Below are 20,041 nucleotides of genomic sequence, written 5' to 3' on the forward strand. Positions count from 1 at the left end.
GCGCTAACCATCGTGAGCAATTTCCAACTCGCCCACTTCGCTACCCTCCTGCATTATGCCTCGTTAGCCGATTCTTCCGTAGTTTTACTGAGTTTAAGCTTGTATTATCCACGAGCACATGCACACCGACATTATGCGGAGAGCCGTCTGATAACATTAGTTTTTTTTAAAGGAGACGATCCTCCCTCTACCCCTGACTTCTTGAATAATCCCCCTCCCCTTTCTCCGTCGAGAACCCCCCTTCCGCGGTTTCACATCGAGCACCGCTCTTGTGCCGAGTGCGCGGCGCAGGAGATGCACGGTCAGGGTCGCAGCGCCCCTACCGCCGACGGGCGGCGAAACATACTGAGAAACTCTCCCATTGCTTTCGCGACGGGTGAGAAGGCCGTAAGGAAAGGAGCGCGCGTGCGGTCTAGGGGTCGGCTACTTTAGTTCACAACGCCACCGCTACCCTTATTTCTGTTGCACTGTCAAAGGTACAGTTTCCGTTCTCTAATTGTATGGGTGTTGGTGGCGCACGTGTGCGGTCGGTGATGGGCTGAGTCGTTGGAATGCGCAGGCGACTTTTGCGGAGCACGGCGAGTCTACTGCTGACGTATTGTTGCTTCCTCGTGGATGTGCTGGCGAACTTGGGTGGGTAGTGGCAAATGCCGCCGCCGCGTAACTTCTCTGACGACAGCGTTCTTCTTTCAGTGTCATCTGATGGCCTAAAAGAGGACATCTTCTTCGAAATACTTGAACCAGAAAGCCTGCGGTACACGTTTCGTCTGAGACCCGCGCACGAGTTCGGTTCGTCGTTTGTAAGTTTTGGTTGATATTATTCAACAGTCCAGAGACATTCGTTCGGAGAGCAGATACTGCTGTTAAGAACAAGGTTATCAGCTTAAAAGCACAGAATCAAGGAGTGGTTGAAGTGTCACATTACAAAGTGGTACAAAAGTAACAATCGAGAAATGGTAAAGAAAGCTTAACGAATAAAAAAAAAACATAAAAAGGGTGAAAAACAATCGTACAACCATTTAACATGCAGCAGTGCAGAAGATATGTCTAGAAAGGGCAGCAGTCGATATCATCACAATGAGCATGCTCATGTAGCCGCCATTCAAGATGGGACGAGTCATCGACAAATGCACGCGACAGCGACGCGCGACGCGACGTAGATCGTCTTCGCGCAAGCGGTCGCTTGGATGGGCAAACTCCATTCACGTAATTCACGCGACGGCCTCGGCGAGCATGTCGGCGAGCGATCTCCACTGTTGCTGGCATGAGGGCGTTTACTCCTACCAAAAATGGCCCGTTGTCAGCGGTATGCAATGTAAAATACGATGTTTTGTTGCATAATAGTACATAAAATGTTTATCATTGTCTTGCAGCATTTTTTTCGAATGTCCCGTAACGCACGTTCGCGTTCAACAACGTCAACGTTGCGCTCGTCGCGGTTGGCCATGTTGATCAATGATGAACGTTGTTGCTGAAGCGCGTCGATAAGAAAGAGTGGCGGCAATCAGACACTTGCTGCTTCCCTAGTTCTGTATGGTTTGCTTTCTTAATGGTGCTGTTTTTATCGTTCCTGCCCATTATCATAAACACCAAAAACCATAGAATCACAAGTGCAGTGGTGTGGTAGCTGCGTCATTTGCGCTAAACTGTGCCAAGGAGTGAAGCCTGCTACGTCCTGCTTCATTTTTCCGAAAATCTCCTAATTTATGCCGAGCTTGTGCCAAGACTTGTGGTCTTTCAGAGAAAAAGAAGACTGAACCATCCTTAGGTTAGCACCTTAATATCTAGTGGTCATTGTAGCATACTGGTGAGTGCTGTGTAGTTGAAGTAGTTGTGAAACTGTTCATTCCATCATTTGGAATGCTGCTAGGTGCAACTCTGCCGAACAATTTAGAGTGGCCCATACTGTGTAAATAAAGTTTTCTACTGGTACTAGACCATTGTGTGAGATTACATTCTTAAGCTCACTAAACTAGCTTCTGTTGTGGACCAAACTAGACACCAAGCTCTTTGATTTATTCTCTTAACTACAGTGAGCATACGTGTATGTGCTTGTTATGGCTTGTTTGTTTTACAAAAAACTGTACTATTTGTCGTAATATACTTCCATGAAAGTTTGTGCAGGACGCTTAATTTTTAAGTCTGACCTTACAATGACCATTATGCCATGCACTGCAGTCAACTGTGGGATTTTGCCGAGAATGCATGGTGTCCCAGCATCCCGGTATCTTGGTTCTGTTTCTCAGCCGCAGCAACAGTGGGTGTTTGAGAACTTGCTGAATATGAAGCCTCCCATTGCTGCAAATTCCGTGCAGCACAACTGAGAACAAGACCAGGATCTGAATGATTTTCTCCATAAAGCAGAACAGCATGCACTTCACAAGAGCTTGTGTAGGGGCTACATGATGGATGAGGAAGGCAGTGCTTCACAGTTAGGAACAAAGTCTGTGTCGTTCCTGCCTGCCGTCTTTGTGAACTTTGCAGCGCTGCCTTTATCACCACACAGTGAAGCCCTAGGTTGTTCTTAAATGTCATCACAATAGTTCTTCTCGATGGTAAACAGAATTTGTGGGATATTTACATAGCTTGTGCTTCCAGTACTGTAACTGAAGCATCAGGGAAAGACATGTTCATTCACAAACATAACGTGGATTCCGGGAAAATGCTAGGTGGTCTCAAGTCACGCCCCTAAAGAAAACTTAGGGCTGTCTGTAGAAACGCGACGAGCAGTAAGTTAATTTCATCTTTTGGGGTGTCCTAACTAAGGAGGCCTGTATTTGTGCATAAATTGATTTTGTTAAATGTGTAGTACAACTGGTCTAGTTTAGAGACAAATATTTGGCTTTGAGAAAGTTTGTTTGGTAACTGCTCCAAACAGTTATGCTGCTCCAAAGTGAGATTCAGTCGATTGCATTGCTGCAGGTGGTATTTCTCGGCAGTGGTAACTGTCGCTGGTGCCGTTAACTGCTTGCTGATTTTTTGTATGTCTTTTTGATCAAGAAAGCGCAAGGAAATCATATTTCTGCTAATCGGCCCAGTCATTTTTGTTGTTCAAATGCAAAACAGTTATCTACCACTGGATGCTTTGAAGGGGACAGCAGAGTGCAGTGCAAGAAGAAAACATGACAAAGCACACCTTCAAGTACTTATGAGCCATATGCATAGTAATTTCATGCTTTGTGATAAACTCCCATTTCGTGCTAGCAATGCGGCGGCCATATCCCTAATGTGGTTCCATTCATGTACAGGCGGCCACTCGCCAACGGAGCACGCCTCTGGAACAATACAGCCATGATCTCCCTAGTGCATCTGTACTGGCGTTGGCTTGGGGCTTGCGTGGGGTGAATCTGAGCACTGTCGCAGGAGGGTTGCGCAGAACGTGCTGTGTATGCATGCGTGCAAGTGCTATCTTTTGATGAACCACACAATGCGAGTAAACAACGGGGACACAGGAAGGGAACGCACAGCGCTGACTTACAACAAAATTTATTGAAGCAACATTTCACATATATACAGGGGATCAGCCAACCACTGCGCATGTCATAGCAGATAACTTTCTGATCAACTTGGAAAAGCACAACGAAGAAATTGCATTTCTTTATCTGATAAAAATATCGACGCCGAACTAACACATTCGTCACCCAACCTTTGAATCATCTTTGCTTCAGTTATTTCTCGGACATAATTATTTCTGTGTTTACAAACCACGTCAGCTTCCTGAAAGACTGGTTTGCACGTGCAGTCATTACAGTGCAGAGCGAGAAGGCCTCCCTGTCCTTTTGTGACATTGTTGCTTGCTCATGGAACCTTTCATTGATACATCGGCCAAACGGGCCGATGTATCAATGCGCTTCACTTGAGTCAGATGTTGCTGACATTCTTCATATGACTCGGGATTGCTTCAATCCCTTTAAACATTACCCATGAACTTCCGGTTGATGGAAAACTGCGCTTTCTTGATTTGTTGTTGAATTTTGGTGCTGAGCACGTATGTTGGCAGTACGATCCTAGGGCCGGTAAACCACTACTACCTTTTCAGTCAGCTCACTCCAAATTGGTGAAAAGAAGTGTGGCTTGTTTTTGTTTCAGAAATGCTGTGTCAAAGTCATGTGCCCATCTAATGATAGAAGCAGTGCAGCTCCAATCTGAGCGCTTATCTCTAGCGGGCTATCCGATGCATCTGCAGTTTCAGTAGCTGAAGGACTACTCAAAAAACTGGTGCGACCACCTCAGGCGCGACCAGGTAACACGAAGAAGAAAGTGGTCATCCCTTACATTCAGAAGGTGGCACACAATCTTAAACGAATCGCTCAGAAGTCACATGTTCCAAATGCATTCTCGGCCCCGCTTAAGTTGGCCTCTTTGTGTAGATTAACTCAACCAGACAGAGCTATCGACGAAGAAGTTTCTTGTGCAAAGAAACAGCGAGCGGCTTTTCAAGACTGTGCAGTAGGCGTAGTTTATTCTATACCGCTAAGTTGTGGTAAACATTACATCGGCCAAACGGGCCGATGTATCAATGAAAGGTTCCATGAGCAAGCAACAATGTCACAAAAGGACAGGGAGGCCTTCTCGCTCTGCACTGTAATGACTGCACGTGGAAACCAGTCTTTCAGGAAGCTGACGTGGTTTGTAAACAGAGAAATAATTATGTCCGAGAAATAACTGAAGCAGAGATGAGTCAAAGGTTGGGTGACATATGTGTTAGTTCGGCGTCGATATTTTTATCAGATAAAGAATTGCAATTTCTTCGTTCTGCTTTTCCAAGTTGATCAGAAAGTTATCTGCTATGACATGCGCAGTGGTTGGCTGATCCCCTGTATAAATGTGAAATGTTGCTTCAATAAATTTTGTTGTAAGCCAGCGCTGTGTGTGTTCCCTTCCTGTGTTCCCATTGTTTACTCGCGCTGCGTGGTTCATCATGCTTAACCAACACGCCCAAGTTCACTCCATTGCTATCTTTTGTTGCCATTTATCTTGTCCTCATCACTATCTTTATTAGTCAATGTATTTATGGTACGCAACTGTGAATAGAACTGGCAAAGCCTGCCATTTTGCTTAGCGCTAAGAATCACTTAACACTAGCTTTATTGCACAATACCATTCCAAATGCACGGTGGAGTGAGGCTTGTTCACTAGGGATGCTGTGCACATTCACACCGTGGCACCATTTTTTTTTTCCGTCGGTGCGCTTCGCTGGCCAGTGCCTGCCTGTCCGTCATTCCAAATCTTTCTGTAAGCACCTGAGCTTTTTTCATTTGGGACGCAAGCTTATCACGTTTCTTGCTGCACAGTAACATAAATCGGAGGACAACTGTAGTATTAAAGGAGTCCTGACACAAAAATTTTCGCCCTGCGTTTTTTTGCTGCAATGTGTTGCTGGGTGCCTGTTAGTCATAACACGGCACATCGTTTGCTGCAACGCGCGACAGATAATTAATTACAAGCTCCTCATTACTGACACAGCCTCAGTTTCGGCTTGACAGAGCTCCAAAAACAAGCCGCCAGGTGCAACTATCACCCCCTAGCGAGTGAAACGCTCGGTCACGTGAGCACACAGAACAGTGATGCATTTCCCGCGGTCTGTCGTCGTCGGGCTCATCGTCGTCTGATGGCGACGATTTTTTTGCGGCGGGGATGGAAGGAATTTTCGACGTGGCGAATCACTTCAGGTTTGACCCGCCGGCGAGGAGCGATTGGTCGGGAAGCGCGTCAATACAGAAATGGCGGCTACGACGTCATCATAACTTGTACCGGCTGCAACGGTTACGTAGGGGAAGTAGGGGGGTCACCTCGGGTCACCTCCGAGGGTGTCAATGCACCAGGTGCGGCCTATAATGCTGGATCGCGCTCGCGAACTTCAAAATTCATATAAAATGCCTTCCAAGCTTTATTTGCTGTCGATATTTTGCAGATGGTACACGCACGTACACGGGAATCGATCCAGCAGGCTATCTCGGCCGCGAAATTTTATGTCAGTACCTCTTTAAAGGAAAGCTCTACCCACCACTGCATGTTGGTGGTGTTGCGATTGTGACTGCCATGTTGCACAGCTGCACCTCCTGTGGAAGTTTGGAATTTTGTATGCATTCACCTATTGACGAGATTTGATCTCTTGTTATTTGCAGCACTCGTCCTATTTTGTTTTTCATAGCTGCACCTAGCTATGAGAGCCTTACCGTACTGTCTGCCATGTTGTATAAACAGCTGGACCCAGGTAGCCATTACGAGGCAGACAATGGAAGTGTAGAAACAAAGCCAATGACGGAGTAGTTGCCTACGTAGAGCAATTTGTGACACTATTAGGGCACAAAAGGTGCTCTGCAAAGATCTATGCAAAGCTAAAATAACAATTTGGGAAAATTTTTGGAACCAAACGGAAGAATAATTCTAGATTATTGTCTGAGCTTTGTTCTGTAGAAAGAGCTCTAAATATTTCTGTGGTCTGCCTAAAGTAGTGTGTAATTTATTAAAGGTTTCAAATATGTGCATCGCTATGTATTTCCATGGTGCTGCCAGTTAAACTTTCAGCCGCTCCTGCCCGTGGCCTCTTTCATGGTTGAGCAACATCACAGATGACTGATCTGATTGGCTGTTTCACTAATGTGACGGATAATTTTTTCAGTTTGTCAGCAAAGGTTCGTAATAGTTTGAACACTTTATAATCTGTTGTATTTGAGAAAAAAGTAATGAAAAGTTAATGTGCAATCACCGTACAGTTCTAACACCTGGCAGTCAGCAAGTGTCATCGGCCTGTGTTACAATGTGCTCCATGTTGACGTGAGCTGTTTGACCACTGCTGATCTTCACAAAAAGGTTCAGGGGAAGATGGAAGAGATGACAAGTTCATGAGCTGACAAGTTGAGGCTGCCACTGCTTTCCTTATCTAACTCAAACAAAACATGAAGAGAGGGCAGTGTTCACATGCATACTTTACAACACAATGAAACCATTTGTGAGATGTCCAGCTGTGACATTGCGAGGTGGCTTTGCGCCAGGGTGAGCAGCACATTGGTATACTGAGATATCTGAAGTTTTTGCACTTGATGCCACCACTATTCCCATATCTTCACTGCCAGTGACCATTGTCTACAAGCTTGCCAGCGGCTTACTGCAGAGGCTGGGATTTTTGGGGAACCTGTAGAGGCTGAATTGGTGGGTGACCACTGATCTCCAGTGACCACCAAGAAGGAGGGTAACATTTCATTGCCTATATGACACAAGGTGTTTTGCCTAATTTGTAGTCAAAGAAATCCAAAGTTTGATGGAAACAAGAAAATGTATTACCGGCAATGGCAAATCGTTAGAAAGAAAAACACACTTTGGCCCCACTACAGGGGCCTTGTTCACAATCTCAAGGCCCACGTGGCGGGGCTCAAATGTCTTGTTATTTTAATGATTGGTTTGTGCTTGTCACTCCTTGCCTTAAACATTGAAAACGTCGTAGCTTAAGTGCTTGCACAAATTCAAAACTCTGCTTCATTATTTGTGGGTCCTTCCTAGTGAAAATGCCATATCATAGGCTCACCATGGTTGGTGTGGCAGTGCATCATGATTATTTTCATGTTAGATGAGGCACATTTGAACCGCATTCTCCTTGCTTGCGCACCATCATAGGGCTTTGTGGCGGCTGTTGCTTGGCGGCTTGTATTCTTTGAGGTGGTGCCTGTCTCAGACAGACCTATCGTATCAAGGGAAGGCTAAACTTTTTTCGACATGAAAAAGAAGAGGTACTTTTGAAGGAGCAGCATTTCATTGGTAGTGGGTATGCCAACTTTGAGAAACAGGTGCCTTTCTTCTCTATGCCAGGGGGTTGTTCATCCTGCCTTCATTTTGAGAGAATGCAATAATGCTTGTGTGCACTGAGTGGACACATCCAAATGGAAAGGTCAACAGGAACAAACATTCTGCTCTTTGTTGCACCTCGCCTCTGACACAAGCGCACCAGCTTGGGCAGGCCATTGTTGGCATTCTGTTTGTAATGAGAGGCACACTTGCTGGGTCTCTAACCAGCACCACACACCGTGTACTTAGATTTAGGTGCACGTTAAAGAACCCCAGGTGGTCGAAATTTCCGAAGCCCTCCACTACGGCGTCTCTCATAATCATATCTTGGTTTTGGGACGTTAAACCCCAGATATTATTATTATTTAACCAGCACCGCACACTGCATGTGTGCACCGGCACGATCTCATATGTGGCTGTCATCTCACACATAAGCCCTGCATGTCGGCATTGGCACATTGATGCCAGGATTGCCATGCTAAAACTGGTTATTCATTCTTGGCCTACAGTACAGTTGGGTGTAGTCCTTGATCATGGCATGATGTGTGCACAAGAGATATAAATAAAATGCCACAAATTTTAACCCTACCTTGTTTCTGTCATCCTTTCCATGTTGTCCTTGAAAAACGACTGTCGAATATTGCACAATATTTTGCTGCCACTGAATTGCCTTCAGGTACAGCTGCATGAGCAATGGCAGTTTTAAAACACATACTCTGTCTGACCTCCAGTGGGCCTGATCTGGGCCTGTTAATGCAGACAGTTTGGTCATCGGGCTACTTGGAACAAATTTATGATGGTAGGTAGCTTCTACAGAGGCACAAGCACTTACTTCAGTTGGGATTTACTGCAGAAACTGCTTGCCTATATATGGGTTCTACTAACAAAATGAGGCGGGAAGGTGGGCGTCCGACCTGCTCAAGTGGTGCGCCAGGGTAAAAGTGGCAAGCTACCATTTAGTCTAATAAGTGAGAAGGAAGGTCAACAATAAAGGTACTGTATAGGCTCCCCCCCCCCTTCCACCAAGCATAGCTGCATGGCTACGAAAGCAACCATGTAAAGTGGAGAAGCCACCACTAAGGTGATGGCATTTATTTATTTATTGATACGAGTGCCCTAAGGGGCACTGTAACCAACATCTTCCAAAATTAGCCTTTCTTTTATCGATCACATCATTAAGTGCAGGATGAACCCCAGTGACCTCTTAATATCTACTTGGATATTGGCTACCTTCTTAGAGTTTTCTATTTCTCCTGTGGGAATCGAGCGCGCCCTCCCCTTTGGCGCCTCGTTCCCCAGCTAGCGCGTGTGTTGGCCCCGCGCGGCTCGAGCGCCGGGGACCGCCGTTAATCGGCAGCGCCAGGCCTCTTTGTCTGGTGCGAGCCGTGCGCGCCGGCTTCCCGGCGCGCGGCCACGCGTCCGGGCATGCCTTGACATGCTCACGCCACCAAGCTAGCTTACGTCACTGCGCAACGCCTGTTCTCATTGGCCGCCAGTGACAACTCCCTTCCCCCTTGAGCTCGCTTCTGTCTGGCGCGGGCTTGCCCGCGTCAGATGCTCTCAGCACTCTCAGCGCGCGCGGCCTCCGCGGCCGGCGCGGGGTGCACGGCTTTGCCGGCACGGCGGCAGGCTGCCATTGGCTGCTTTAATTTTGAATCTCCATGAACACTAGCGCCAATTTCACCTTCAGTTACGGCCCCTTTCAAAAGGCCGCCGAACTAGCAAATTATTCAAGATGGTGTCGGTGACGTCATCATGACGTAATTCTTTGGGACGCCGGAGCGGCAGTGTTTCCGGGTATTGTCTCAGGCTAGCACGAGAGGTTGACGCGCTGCTCTAGCAGGCGGCTTCTCGTTCGTGTGCCCGACCGCTGCCCTTTGTGTGGTAGTCTTAGCGCCGCTGGCAAGCGTACTCGATCGGTCCTGCGGAGTTCCCCTTCCGGCCTGCAAGCCTGTGAGTGTCGTACTGTGCTGCATCTTGGGTTAATAAACCCGTTGTTGTTGTTACCCTGCCTCGTACGTGGTTTCTGCGCCGTGTCGGAGAAAACGACGAACCCGGCCGCAGCGTCGTCGCACGCAGCGGCAGTGGAGAACGTCGCGTCCCTGCACGGTCGCGCTCGTAGGGTAAGCGTCTCGCAATCCTACCTCCACATAACTGGCGCCCAACTTGGTTTCGGCATGGCTTCAGAGCAGACCCCCTCGAGGCGCTCGTTCCTGTTCGATCCTGTGGCGACGGACTTGATCTCGTTCGAGGCGGACGGCGGCGACAGCACGGGGTACGGCCCTCTCGGCGACCCTCTGCTTGCGTTCACCGGGAGAGATCCCTTTTTCGGGGCCCCCTACAGTGATGCGAGCCGCTTGAACGAGGACCACAGTCGTAGGCAAGCCAGTAACGGGCTGTATCAGCTGTTCTAGACTCACGCGCTTACGGGCCCGTCCCCGGCGCAGTCGCCGCTCGCTGGCCTTTCCTTGTCAGCAGCGCAGTTGACGGCCCAAACCGCCGCACCCGCGCCTTCCTTCCCAGGCCACTCAGGTGTCGGCACGCACGATCTCACTGACCCACCTTGGTCAGGAGCGCAAAGGGTTGACAACGTCGTGCGCGAGCCAGCTCGCTTGGCCGACAACGTCGCCGCGTTTCCCGACGCTTGCATGCCTCAGACTCACGTAGGCGGTACTTTCGACAGACGTGGGCCACCGTGCTCCGCGGTCGATCCGCTTGCCTGTCGTGTGAGGCCTCATGCGCCCGTCGGAGCGGAAACAACCCTACACTCCTCCATGCCGTTTATTGGCCCTTTTCGGTCTGACGTGCATGCCGGAGAACAGGCGCGCGACCCTGTTACGGCCGCGCCTGCGTCGGAGCAATCGCCGCTGCACGCAACTGTGGCACAGCTCCTAAACGTCCTGTTGGAAGCGGCGCGCTCGCAGCCTTGTGCTGTAAAGGGAGGCCTCGAGTCCCCTCAGCCAGGCGCACCGAGTAGCCTAAGGGTACCTCTGCCTGAGTACAGCGGTTATTCGGACCGCATGAGTGCCACAGAGTACCTCGAGGCGCTGCACCGCTATCAGCGGGCGATGGGGCTGAGCGACAGCGTTATGCTCGGTAGCGTATTGCCTGTATCGCTGACAGCCCAAGCGGCGCGGTGGTACCGACTTGTCGGCCACCAGGCTCGTTCGATGGAGGAGTTTAGGGTGCTCTTCCGTAGCGAATTCCTTCCTCCTGACTACGAGCGCCGCATGCGTCGCGAGCTAGAGCTTCGAACACAGCATCCCGACGAATCTCTTCTCGAGTACGTCCGGGCTTTGCAGGAGCTCTACCTCCTTGCCGATCCTACGGCATCAGACGCCGAGAAGGTGGAGCGAGTCATACGTCAGGCTCATCCAACCTTCGCCGCTTACCTTCGGAGCGCCCGTTATCGTGACCTAAACGAGCTGGCATCCGATGCGAAGCGTATTCAGGGCGACATACTGGCGGCGAGAGCCTACCGCCCGCCGCCACCGCCGTCCGCTTCTCTCGAGCCTCGTTGTGCGTCGGCTGGTGGTGACTCGTCACCCCGTAATCCCCCTAATCACGAGGTGGCCTCGGCCGTGAGAGAGCAACGAGACGCGCCGGACGTTTCGGACCGCGCTCTCGACCCGTACTCGTACGCCCGGGCGTGCCCCTTTGCACTGCAGGGCGAACGAGAACGGAACCCCCGTGCCCCAACGCACGAGAAGCGATCCGATCGCGGAGCCCCCCCTGCGGCTAGCGAACGGAGGCCTCCTAGCTGTCCTAGCTCTCAAGGGTCGCCAAAATCCCTCACTGATGGGGGAAAAGGCGTCGTCTGCTACCGTTGTCATGAGCGTGGCCACACCGCGCGATCATGCAACGCGCCCCACCCGACGCAAGGGCCTGCTCGCCCGTCGGGAAACGGGGTGAGCCGTCGGTGAGCTCCCCCTCGCCGGCGGCTACAGCAGTACGAGAGCATGGGGGTGTAACCCAACCTCTGGCACCGATGGCGTGTCGCGCTGGACATGACTTTCCAGCCACGCCGGCGCCGTTCATCGCCCTTACGATCGCTGGTCGAGAGTTTGCGGCGTTGCTGGATAGCGGGGCTTCGATCTCGCTGTTCGGCGAAGAGGTTATGGCTCATTTGCGCGACCGCTCTGTCCGCATTCGAGCTTGCGACACTGCCTTCCATCTCGCCAGCGGTACCGCCACCTCGTGCGGCGCTGTGCGGTTGGTTGTGCGCTGGGAGAATCGCGCGCGCCGACAGCGTTTCGTGCATCTCCCGGGTCTTTCCGTGCCCGTGATTCTTGGTCGCGACTTTCTCGCGCACACGGGTATCGTGATAGACGTCGCGAGCGGAGGCTACAGGAACGGCCCTTCCGGCGCCCTACGGCCATTCGCTACACCTCCCGTGGTCTCGGCTGCCCGTAAGTCGCCGGGCGCCACGAGAGAGCAGGAGGAGAGGAGACAAAGCGTGGCCCCCTCGGCCCGTGTCTCTCACTCCGGCGCCAAGACTGGCCCTTTGGCCGGCGCGGCGGAAAACGGTCCGTGCCTACCGCTTTCTCTCGAGCATAGCGCTACCGTGGTGGACGAGGTCTCGGCTACGCCGGTGACCACCCCGGTAAGCAGCAGCTCGGATCGCTCGCTGCCGCCTTTGCCGGACAGCTTGTCGACACATGAGAAGGCACGCCTGTCGTCGCTGTTGACACGTTTCAGTGACATGTTCACGGAACGCCCGGGTTGCACCTCTCTGGTGAGGCACCGGATTGACACAGGCGACGCACAACCGTGGAAATGCAATCCTCGCCCCGTCAGTGCGGCAAAGAGGAAAGCAATTGACCAGGCATTGGATGAGTTGATTGAGACCGGAGTTGTCCAACGCTCAAACAGTCCCTGGGGTTCACCGGTGGTAATGGTCCCCAAAAGAGACGGCTCTCACCGGCTCTGTGTGGACTACCGCCGGCTGAACGAGGTCACGAGGAAGGATGCCTATCCTATGCCTAACGTTGACTCGATCGTGGCTGCGCTAGGCGGTGCTTGCTACTTCAGCACCTTGGACGCTAGCCGCGGTTACCTGCAGGTTCAGATGGAGCCGGCTGACGCGGAGAAAACTGCGTTCACCTCCCACAGAGGTTTGTACGAGTTTACCCGCATGCCGTTTGGCTGTTCTGGAGCTGCAGCTACGTTCCAGAGACTGATAGACCGCGTTCTCGGGGACGCTAAATGGCAACACGCCATGGCGTACCTCGACGACATCGTCATCTTCTCTCGAACGTCCGAGGAGCACCTCCGCCACTTGGAGGACGTCCTCGAGAGGTTGCGTGCCGCCGGGTTGACCTTGAACCCGAAGAAAGCTCAAATAGCTGAGACTCGCATTTCACTGTTGGGCTTTACCATCGAGAGCGGTCGCGTTCTGCCGTGCGAGGAGAAGGTACGTGCCATTGTGGAGTACCCGTCGCCGGCAAACATTCAGGGCCTGAGGCGCTTTTTGGGCATGGTGAACTACTACCGGCAGTTCATCCCAAACTGCGCGGACCTCCAAGCGCCCTTGACCGCACTGTTGAAAAAGTCGGCACGATGGAGCTGGGGGCCAGAGCAAGAGCGAGCCTTCAAGGCTCTATTTCAAGCTCTAGTGGCCACAGCCGATCTGAAGCTGCCCGACCTCAACAGGGAGTTCGTTGTCCAAGCGGACGCAAGCGACCTGGGTCTCGGAGCGGTACTGCTTCAGGAGCACGACGGCGTCCTCCGGCCAGTCGCCTTTGCGAGCCGGTCACTTAACGCCGCCGAGCGCAACTACAGCGTGACTGAACGGGAATGTCTCGCTATAGTCTTTGCTCTTCGGAAGTTCGACTGCTACGTCGACGGCGTGTCATTCGTGGTGGAGACGGACCACATGGCACTCACCTGGCTTAAGCGCTTGCGCGAGCCCTCGGGCCGCCTCGCGCGCTGGGCGTTGACCTTGCAGCGGTACAACTTTGTTGTGCGCTACCGGAAAGGGAGTTCGAACGTCGTGGCCGACGCCTTGTCGCGTGCCCCCGTTCTGGCATCTGACACTTACGTCCGCCACTCCCAAGAGCACTCGCACAGAGTAGACTCTGGGGCCCCTGGCTCCAATGGGTCAAAAGGCGCGAACCCCGACGGCGCAGTGACCTTCGAGTCGACCGCCTCGGGTGAGGACGCATACCTGGTAGACCCTGTAACGTCCGCCGGTATCGTCTTCAGCAGAGAGGACCTACTTAAGGCACAACAGGACGATCCGTTTTGTCAGCAAATTGCTGACGGGCTCAAAGAGCTGAGCTCCCAAAAGGAGCGTGGCGGTCAAGCCGCCGGGCGCAAACGGACAGCTGGTATTGCTGTCGGCGCCGAGTGCCGGACGCAGACTGGTATTGCTGCGGGCACGTTGGATTCGTATCTGCTTGATGCTGATGGCGTTCTCCTGCGCTATGTCCCATCTGAAGAAGCTCCCCAGGAGTCTTTCAAGGTGGTGATACCCCGCAGTCTAAGGAAAGCCACCCTCGGCTATTTCCACGACTCGCGGTTGGCCGGACATGCGAGTGGCCTTAAGACTTTTCAAAAGTTGTGCCGCTCTGCTACCTGGCCTGGCATGAAGCGTGATGCCCTTCACTACGCCCGCTCATGCCGCGTGTGCCAATGCGTGAAGCCTCGTGGTGGCAAGCCTCCCGGGCTCATGCAGCCGATCGACAGCCAACAACCCTGGCAAGTCACGGCCTGTGACATTATGGGACCTTTCCCAAGAAGCCGGAGAGGCCATGTTTTTCTCCTGGCTGTCACAGATCACTTCACGAAGTGGGTCGAACTGTTTCCCCTTCGGAAGCTAACGGCACGCGCAATCTGGGACAAGTTGATCGAGGTCTTTACCCGGTTTGGCTTTCCGGCGGAGTTGATCACGGACAATGCGTCCTACTTCACGGCCAAGGTGTTTGTGGATGCGTGTGCTGCCTTTGGCATTAAGCACCGCAAAACAACCACGTATCACCCACAGGCCAACCCGACTGAGCGGATAAACCGAAACCTCAAGCCCTTGCTGACCGCCTTTGCGCAGCAACACAGGGATTGGGATGCCTGTCTTAACGAGATAGGCTTCTCCTTGCGGTCCACGGTGAACCGTTCAACCGGGTACACGCCCGCTTTCCTCAACTTTGGGAGAGAGCTGCCTAACCCCATGGACCGCGTTCTGCGGGGCGGCAGCGGGGCGTCCGCCACAAAAGCCGGCCCGTCTGGCTACGCGGCGGAACTGCGCTCACGGATGGACGCAGCCCTCGACCTGGCGCGTTCCAACCTGGCAAAAGCGCGAGCTGGACAGAAGGCCCAATACGACCGGTCGCATCGGGAAGTGCACTACGATGTCGGCGATCTTGTCCTCAGGCGCAATCACGTCTTGAGTGACGCCGCCAAAGGCATCTCGGCCTCCCTGTCGGCCAAGTGGTTGGGCCCATACCGAGTGCAGACCAAAGTGTCGCCTCTGGTGTACAAGCTGGCTGACTCCCAAGGGAGGCAAGTCGGCGGTCCAGTTAACGTCTCCGACCTCAAACCTTTCGTTGCCCGCAGCAACGACTTGGGAGGGGGGGAGGCGGTCACTGAACCGCAGGAAAGCCGTGAGAAGGCTGGCTCCAAGCCACGCCATCGGTACAACCTGCGGAAACGCACCTAAGCAACCTTTCTCCCACTGACAGGTAGCTGGACGTTATTCCATACCATGGCAGTGAATGGAAAAAAACCGCTAAGGTGCGGCGGCACACGTCTGGAAGTGGTAGAAGGCCCTCTTGGCTGAAAATACCCTCTTACGTGTTGTCCAAGCCATAACCTGGCAAGCGCCCCCTTTGGTGGGCAGCACTGTCAGGCAGGCACCATTTTTGGCAAGCCGGCTATGCCGGGGGCACTCCTGTCCACTCCTGCATCGCCCCGTCGTCTCCCTGCGCCTGGCTCTACCGTGCCACCAGCCTGTTCCTGACCAGCTGGCCTGCTGTTCCCTGGTACCTCCTGCGGTGGCCTGGTTCCTGCCTTTTGGCCTGCAGACACCTCCACCCTGCCTAACCCACCTGGCAGCTTCGGCAGCCGCCCTCGGCGGCTAGTCCGCCCACCGAAGCTTCGGCCCAGTCCCGAGCGTGGTCGCTCCGGCTCCCGTTTCCTGGCTGCCTGCTGTTCCTGTGAGGCCCCCCGCCCCAGCGACTTTCGGTGGTTGGCTGCCGCACGCAACTAGCAGCCACGACTCGTACGTTCCCGGCTGCCAACCTCTCCAGTCCGGCGAACTTCAAGCGGGCTGGCTGCCCGCCCTTGTGCAGTCTTCCCCGTTCCTCCTGGGCTGCGGACCTTCTCCCGGCAGTGGGCTCTCCCCGGTGGTGGAACTTGTGGTGAAACTTTCGGTGGAACTTTGGCGTGGCCATGGCCGACCTATGGACTTGTACCTTCGGGAAGACGGCACCCCCCTGTTGGACTTTGCCCCGTTGGCCAGCCCCCTTGCGGCTGAGCTGACCTTGCCACTTGGCCTCGGACAGCCTCTTTCACAGGCTGGCCTCGGTCTTTAGGAGGGGGGAATGTGGGAATCGAGCGCGCCCTCCCCTTTGGCGCCTCGTTCCCCAGCTAGCGCGTGTGTTGGCCCCGCGCGGCTCGAGCGCCGGGGACCGCCGTTAATCGGCAGCGCCAGGCCTCTTTGTCTGGTGCGAGCCGTGCGCGCCGGCTTCCCGGCGCGCGGCCACGCGTCCGGGCATGCCTTGACATGCTCACATGCTCACGCCACCAAGCTAGCTTACGTCACTGCGCAACGCCTGTTCTCATTGGCCGCCAGTGACAACTCCCTTCCCCCTTGAGCTCGCTTCTGTCTGGCGCGGGCTTGCCCGCGTCAGATGCTCTCAGGCTAGCACGAGAGGTTGACGCGCTGCTCTAGCAGGCGGCTTCTCGTTCGTGTGCCCGACCGCTGCCCTTTGTGTGGTAGTCTTAGCGCCGCTGGCAAGCGTACTCGATCGGTCTTGCGGAGTTCCCCTTCCGGCCTGCAAGCCTGTGAGTGTCGTACTGTGCTGCATCTTGGGTTAATAAACCCGTTGTTGTTGTTACCCTGCCTCGTACGTGGTTTCTGCGCCGTGTCGGAGAAAACGACGAACCCGGCCGCAGCGTCGTCGCACGCAGCGGCAGTGGAGAACGTCGCGTCCCTGCACGGTCGCGCTCGTAGGGTAAGCGTCTCGCAATCCTACCTCCACACTCCCCAATACTTCTAGACAAGCAGTGAATAACAGTTGAGAGATGGTACCTCCTTGACGGACCCCTTTCTCAATCAGGATTTGCCTGCTTTTCTTGAGGAGGAGCAGAGTAACTGTGGTATTCACATATGCTTCAAGTACACCTTGTCGACACTCCTCCAGAACCACTACTAAGTCGAATGCCTTTTTGTTACCTATGAATGCCATATAAAGGGGTTTTTTGTATTTGTCAGATTTATAAATTATACTGTTCGCATGAAGGTGATTCATGTACCCTTTCTTGTTCTCGAGTATGATTAAAGGAACCATGCCTCGGGCATTCTACAAACAGCAGACACTGCTATGAAGAACTCAGTCAAAATTTGTGGTCGTGCATGGCACGTAGAGTTTACACGTGGCACGTGAAGCTGCCACTTTGTCAAGCATTCTCTCTTCATTCAAAGGTCCGTCCCTGTGCTCTTGAGAAGTTGCCAGATTTCATCATTTAGCACGGGTCGGCAACCTTTTGAGGGCTGAACTTTGCAGGCAAGGAGAAAAAATTCGGTGACCTGACAATAATGTACGAAACTGCCTAAATTTTGGCTAAATTCTGGAGGCGATCTTTCATTGTTCCTGTCTTGCCCCATTTGATGCCAAAAATGCCCTGTGGGCTGTCAGATAGGAAGTGACCAGAGGAGGGGTCCTGACGTCGTGCCGGGGGCCACATAACACTGCCTCGCGGGTTGCGGACCTTTGGTTTCTGTTGGATGAGATGCGCTTATTGCCACAGGGTGCTGCCACATGCTAGTGCCACATTACAGAGGAGCAACTCGCACCCTGAGCGGGTGAACGCATTTCAAAACGGGTGCATGACGCATGCTGACGTAGCCTCTTGCCCCTGTGTTCCAGCACGCCCGTCGAGATGAAGGCGCTTCAAGCATGCGACAAATGCCCGCAACTCGTCTCGTTCTTGACAGATTCAAAAACTTTGTGACAGCGACTTGTGAGGCAATCAGTCAACTAGATACTGAGGTTGTTCGATGATTTCTTGCACAAGTGTTTCAGGACACCTTTTACGTTGAGCGTGGCTCTTATCCTATTCAAAATTTTCTTGTAAATAGACGCGTTCCGTCGTCACAATATTTTGTAAAATTCAGAGGGCTGATTGGTCTGTAGTTTTTCAAGTCTTTCAGGTTTGTGTATATTAGTAAAATACGGACATTTTCTTAACTCACTGGTACATTTCGATTCTTTAAAGGGGCCCTGCAACACTTTTCCAAGTGATCATTGAATGGCTCCATTAAAGGAGTTTTATTGCTTCATGAATTGACTGCAGCAAAAATTTTTACAATTTGTCGAGTACGAGCAGAGTTATTTGTAGCACGGTTTAATTGCTTTCTCCTTCCCAACTCGTACGAGTGGGTTGAAAGCTACGCAGTGGGGAGCGAGAAGCTACATCAGTACGCATCATGACCGTGACCTTTTCTTTTTTCTTCAAACGCGCACCTTAATTGCGAGGAAACGTGCAGGCACGACACGGCAGCCGCAGTAACTATGCAGCTTGCAATGCTCACTTCAAACAATGGTCGTGGACTTTGTGTTTATAGCACAGGTTTATGGCATCATTTGTCGAAAGCAGAGCGAGCGATTTCTAGCTGACTTTGAGAGTTAAGTGGAAATTTCAGGTTGCGCTTTAATGTTTGTCTCACATGTTCTCAGGAGCCTCGACTACCGATCAGCAGTGTTTTCTCACCATGTTGAAAAAGTGTTGCAGGGCACCTTTAAGGCATAGTATGTGGGGTGTTCTAAAATACAAGTCAAATCGATTGTTGTCTTCCCTGGTACGAGGGCCTTGTGGGGCCTCTCATCTATAGTTACGCTTGGGACGACATCAGCCTATTCTATGTCCACTGCAGGATGAAATCTCTTGTGCCAGCTGATTCCATTTTATCCTTGCGAACTTAATTTCGTTGGACCATCTAACTCGCTGCCGTCATTAGCAGCATTTCCCATTCCTTGGTGAGCATTCCGTTGCTCTAACTGGCCACTGGTTGCCTTTCCTACGCATTATGTGGCCGACCCAGCGCCAAGTCTTACGCTTAGAGGAGTAGTGACAAAATATCGCGGCCGAGATAGCATGCTGGATCGATTCTCCTGAACTGCGTTCATCATCTGTAAAATGTTGTCACGGGGTCATGACGTCGACAAAGGCAGCAGTCGGCGTGTCGATGATGAAACACTTTATTTGGCCGAACTTGTGGCCGGGAAACGGAAAGTCAAAGTACAGCAATACATGCTGTACACTGATAGCGGCGAACAGTGTCTGCCGTCGATAAAACTGATCATGGCTGGGACATGCCGTCTTTTATACATCACACGTCGAACTTTCTAGCCTTATCACTGGTGGTTGCGCAAGCTCTGGAATAATCTTGACTATTTGCGTCATGTGCGCAATCTTGACAAAATGATCTACTACAATCTGGAATGTTCCCAGACATTCTGGCGCGGCTCTCGCAAGACAGCGATCACACGTGCAAGGGACCAGTTACAAAAACATAGAAAAGAAACACGCGTGGCATTGCCCCCCTCTGAAAAAGCATCGTCCCAATGCTCGTAACAGAACATGGAAGGGGAAAAAGAAGTGCATACACATATAAAGTGCAATGATAAATGCAAAAGCAGACCTAAGGTTTGCTAACGCGTATAAAACGGCTTAAGGCGCACGACGTGGACGACTTCAGGTCGTGCGCGGCACCGCTGAGAGTTCGTGATGCCGTCCGGGATGACCTCGTAGTCTAGAGCGCCGAGATGTCGAACTTTGTATGGCCTGTAGTATCGCCGAAGGAGTTTTTCGCTAAGCCCACGTCGGCGTATCGGCGTCCAGACCCAAACACGGTCGCCGGGCTGGTATTCCACGAAGCGTCGTTGAAGATTGTAACGGCGGCTGTCGCTCGTCTGCTGATTCTTGTTGCGTAGGCGGGCGAGTTGTCGGGCTTCTTTGGCGCGCTGAAGGTAGACAATCACGTCGAGGTTTTTTTCGTCGGTGACGTTGGGTAGCATGGCGTCTAGCGTCGTTGCCG

The 20,041-nt window shown here is 52.4% G+C and overlaps 1 protein-coding gene across 2 annotated transcripts in view; it reads left to right on the forward strand.

The window, feature by feature from the left end:
* The first annotated feature begins 492 nt into the window (after positions 1-492).
* LOC119379531 (protease-associated domain-containing protein 1) overlaps positions 493-20,041 on the forward strand; it is a 150,533-nt gene continuing 130,984 nt past the window's right edge. The window contains exons 1-2 of one of the 2 annotated variants that reach the window (XM_037648825.2): positions 493-633; positions 694-800. In XM_037648825.2, the coding sequence (XP_037504753.1) occupies positions 552-633; positions 694-800 (189 nt within the window). In that variant the 5' untranslated portion in view covers positions 493-551. The remainder of the gene's footprint in view (positions 634-693; positions 801-20,041) is intronic. The other variant, XM_037648826.2, reaches the window with a different exon arrangement.

The sequence above is a fragment of the Rhipicephalus sanguineus genome, chromosome 1 (genome assembly GCF_013339695.2).
Source record: "Rhipicephalus sanguineus isolate Rsan-2018 chromosome 1, BIME_Rsan_1.4, whole genome shotgun sequence".
NCBI classification, from domain to species: domain Eukaryota; kingdom Metazoa; phylum Arthropoda; class Arachnida; order Ixodida; family Ixodidae; genus Rhipicephalus; species Rhipicephalus sanguineus.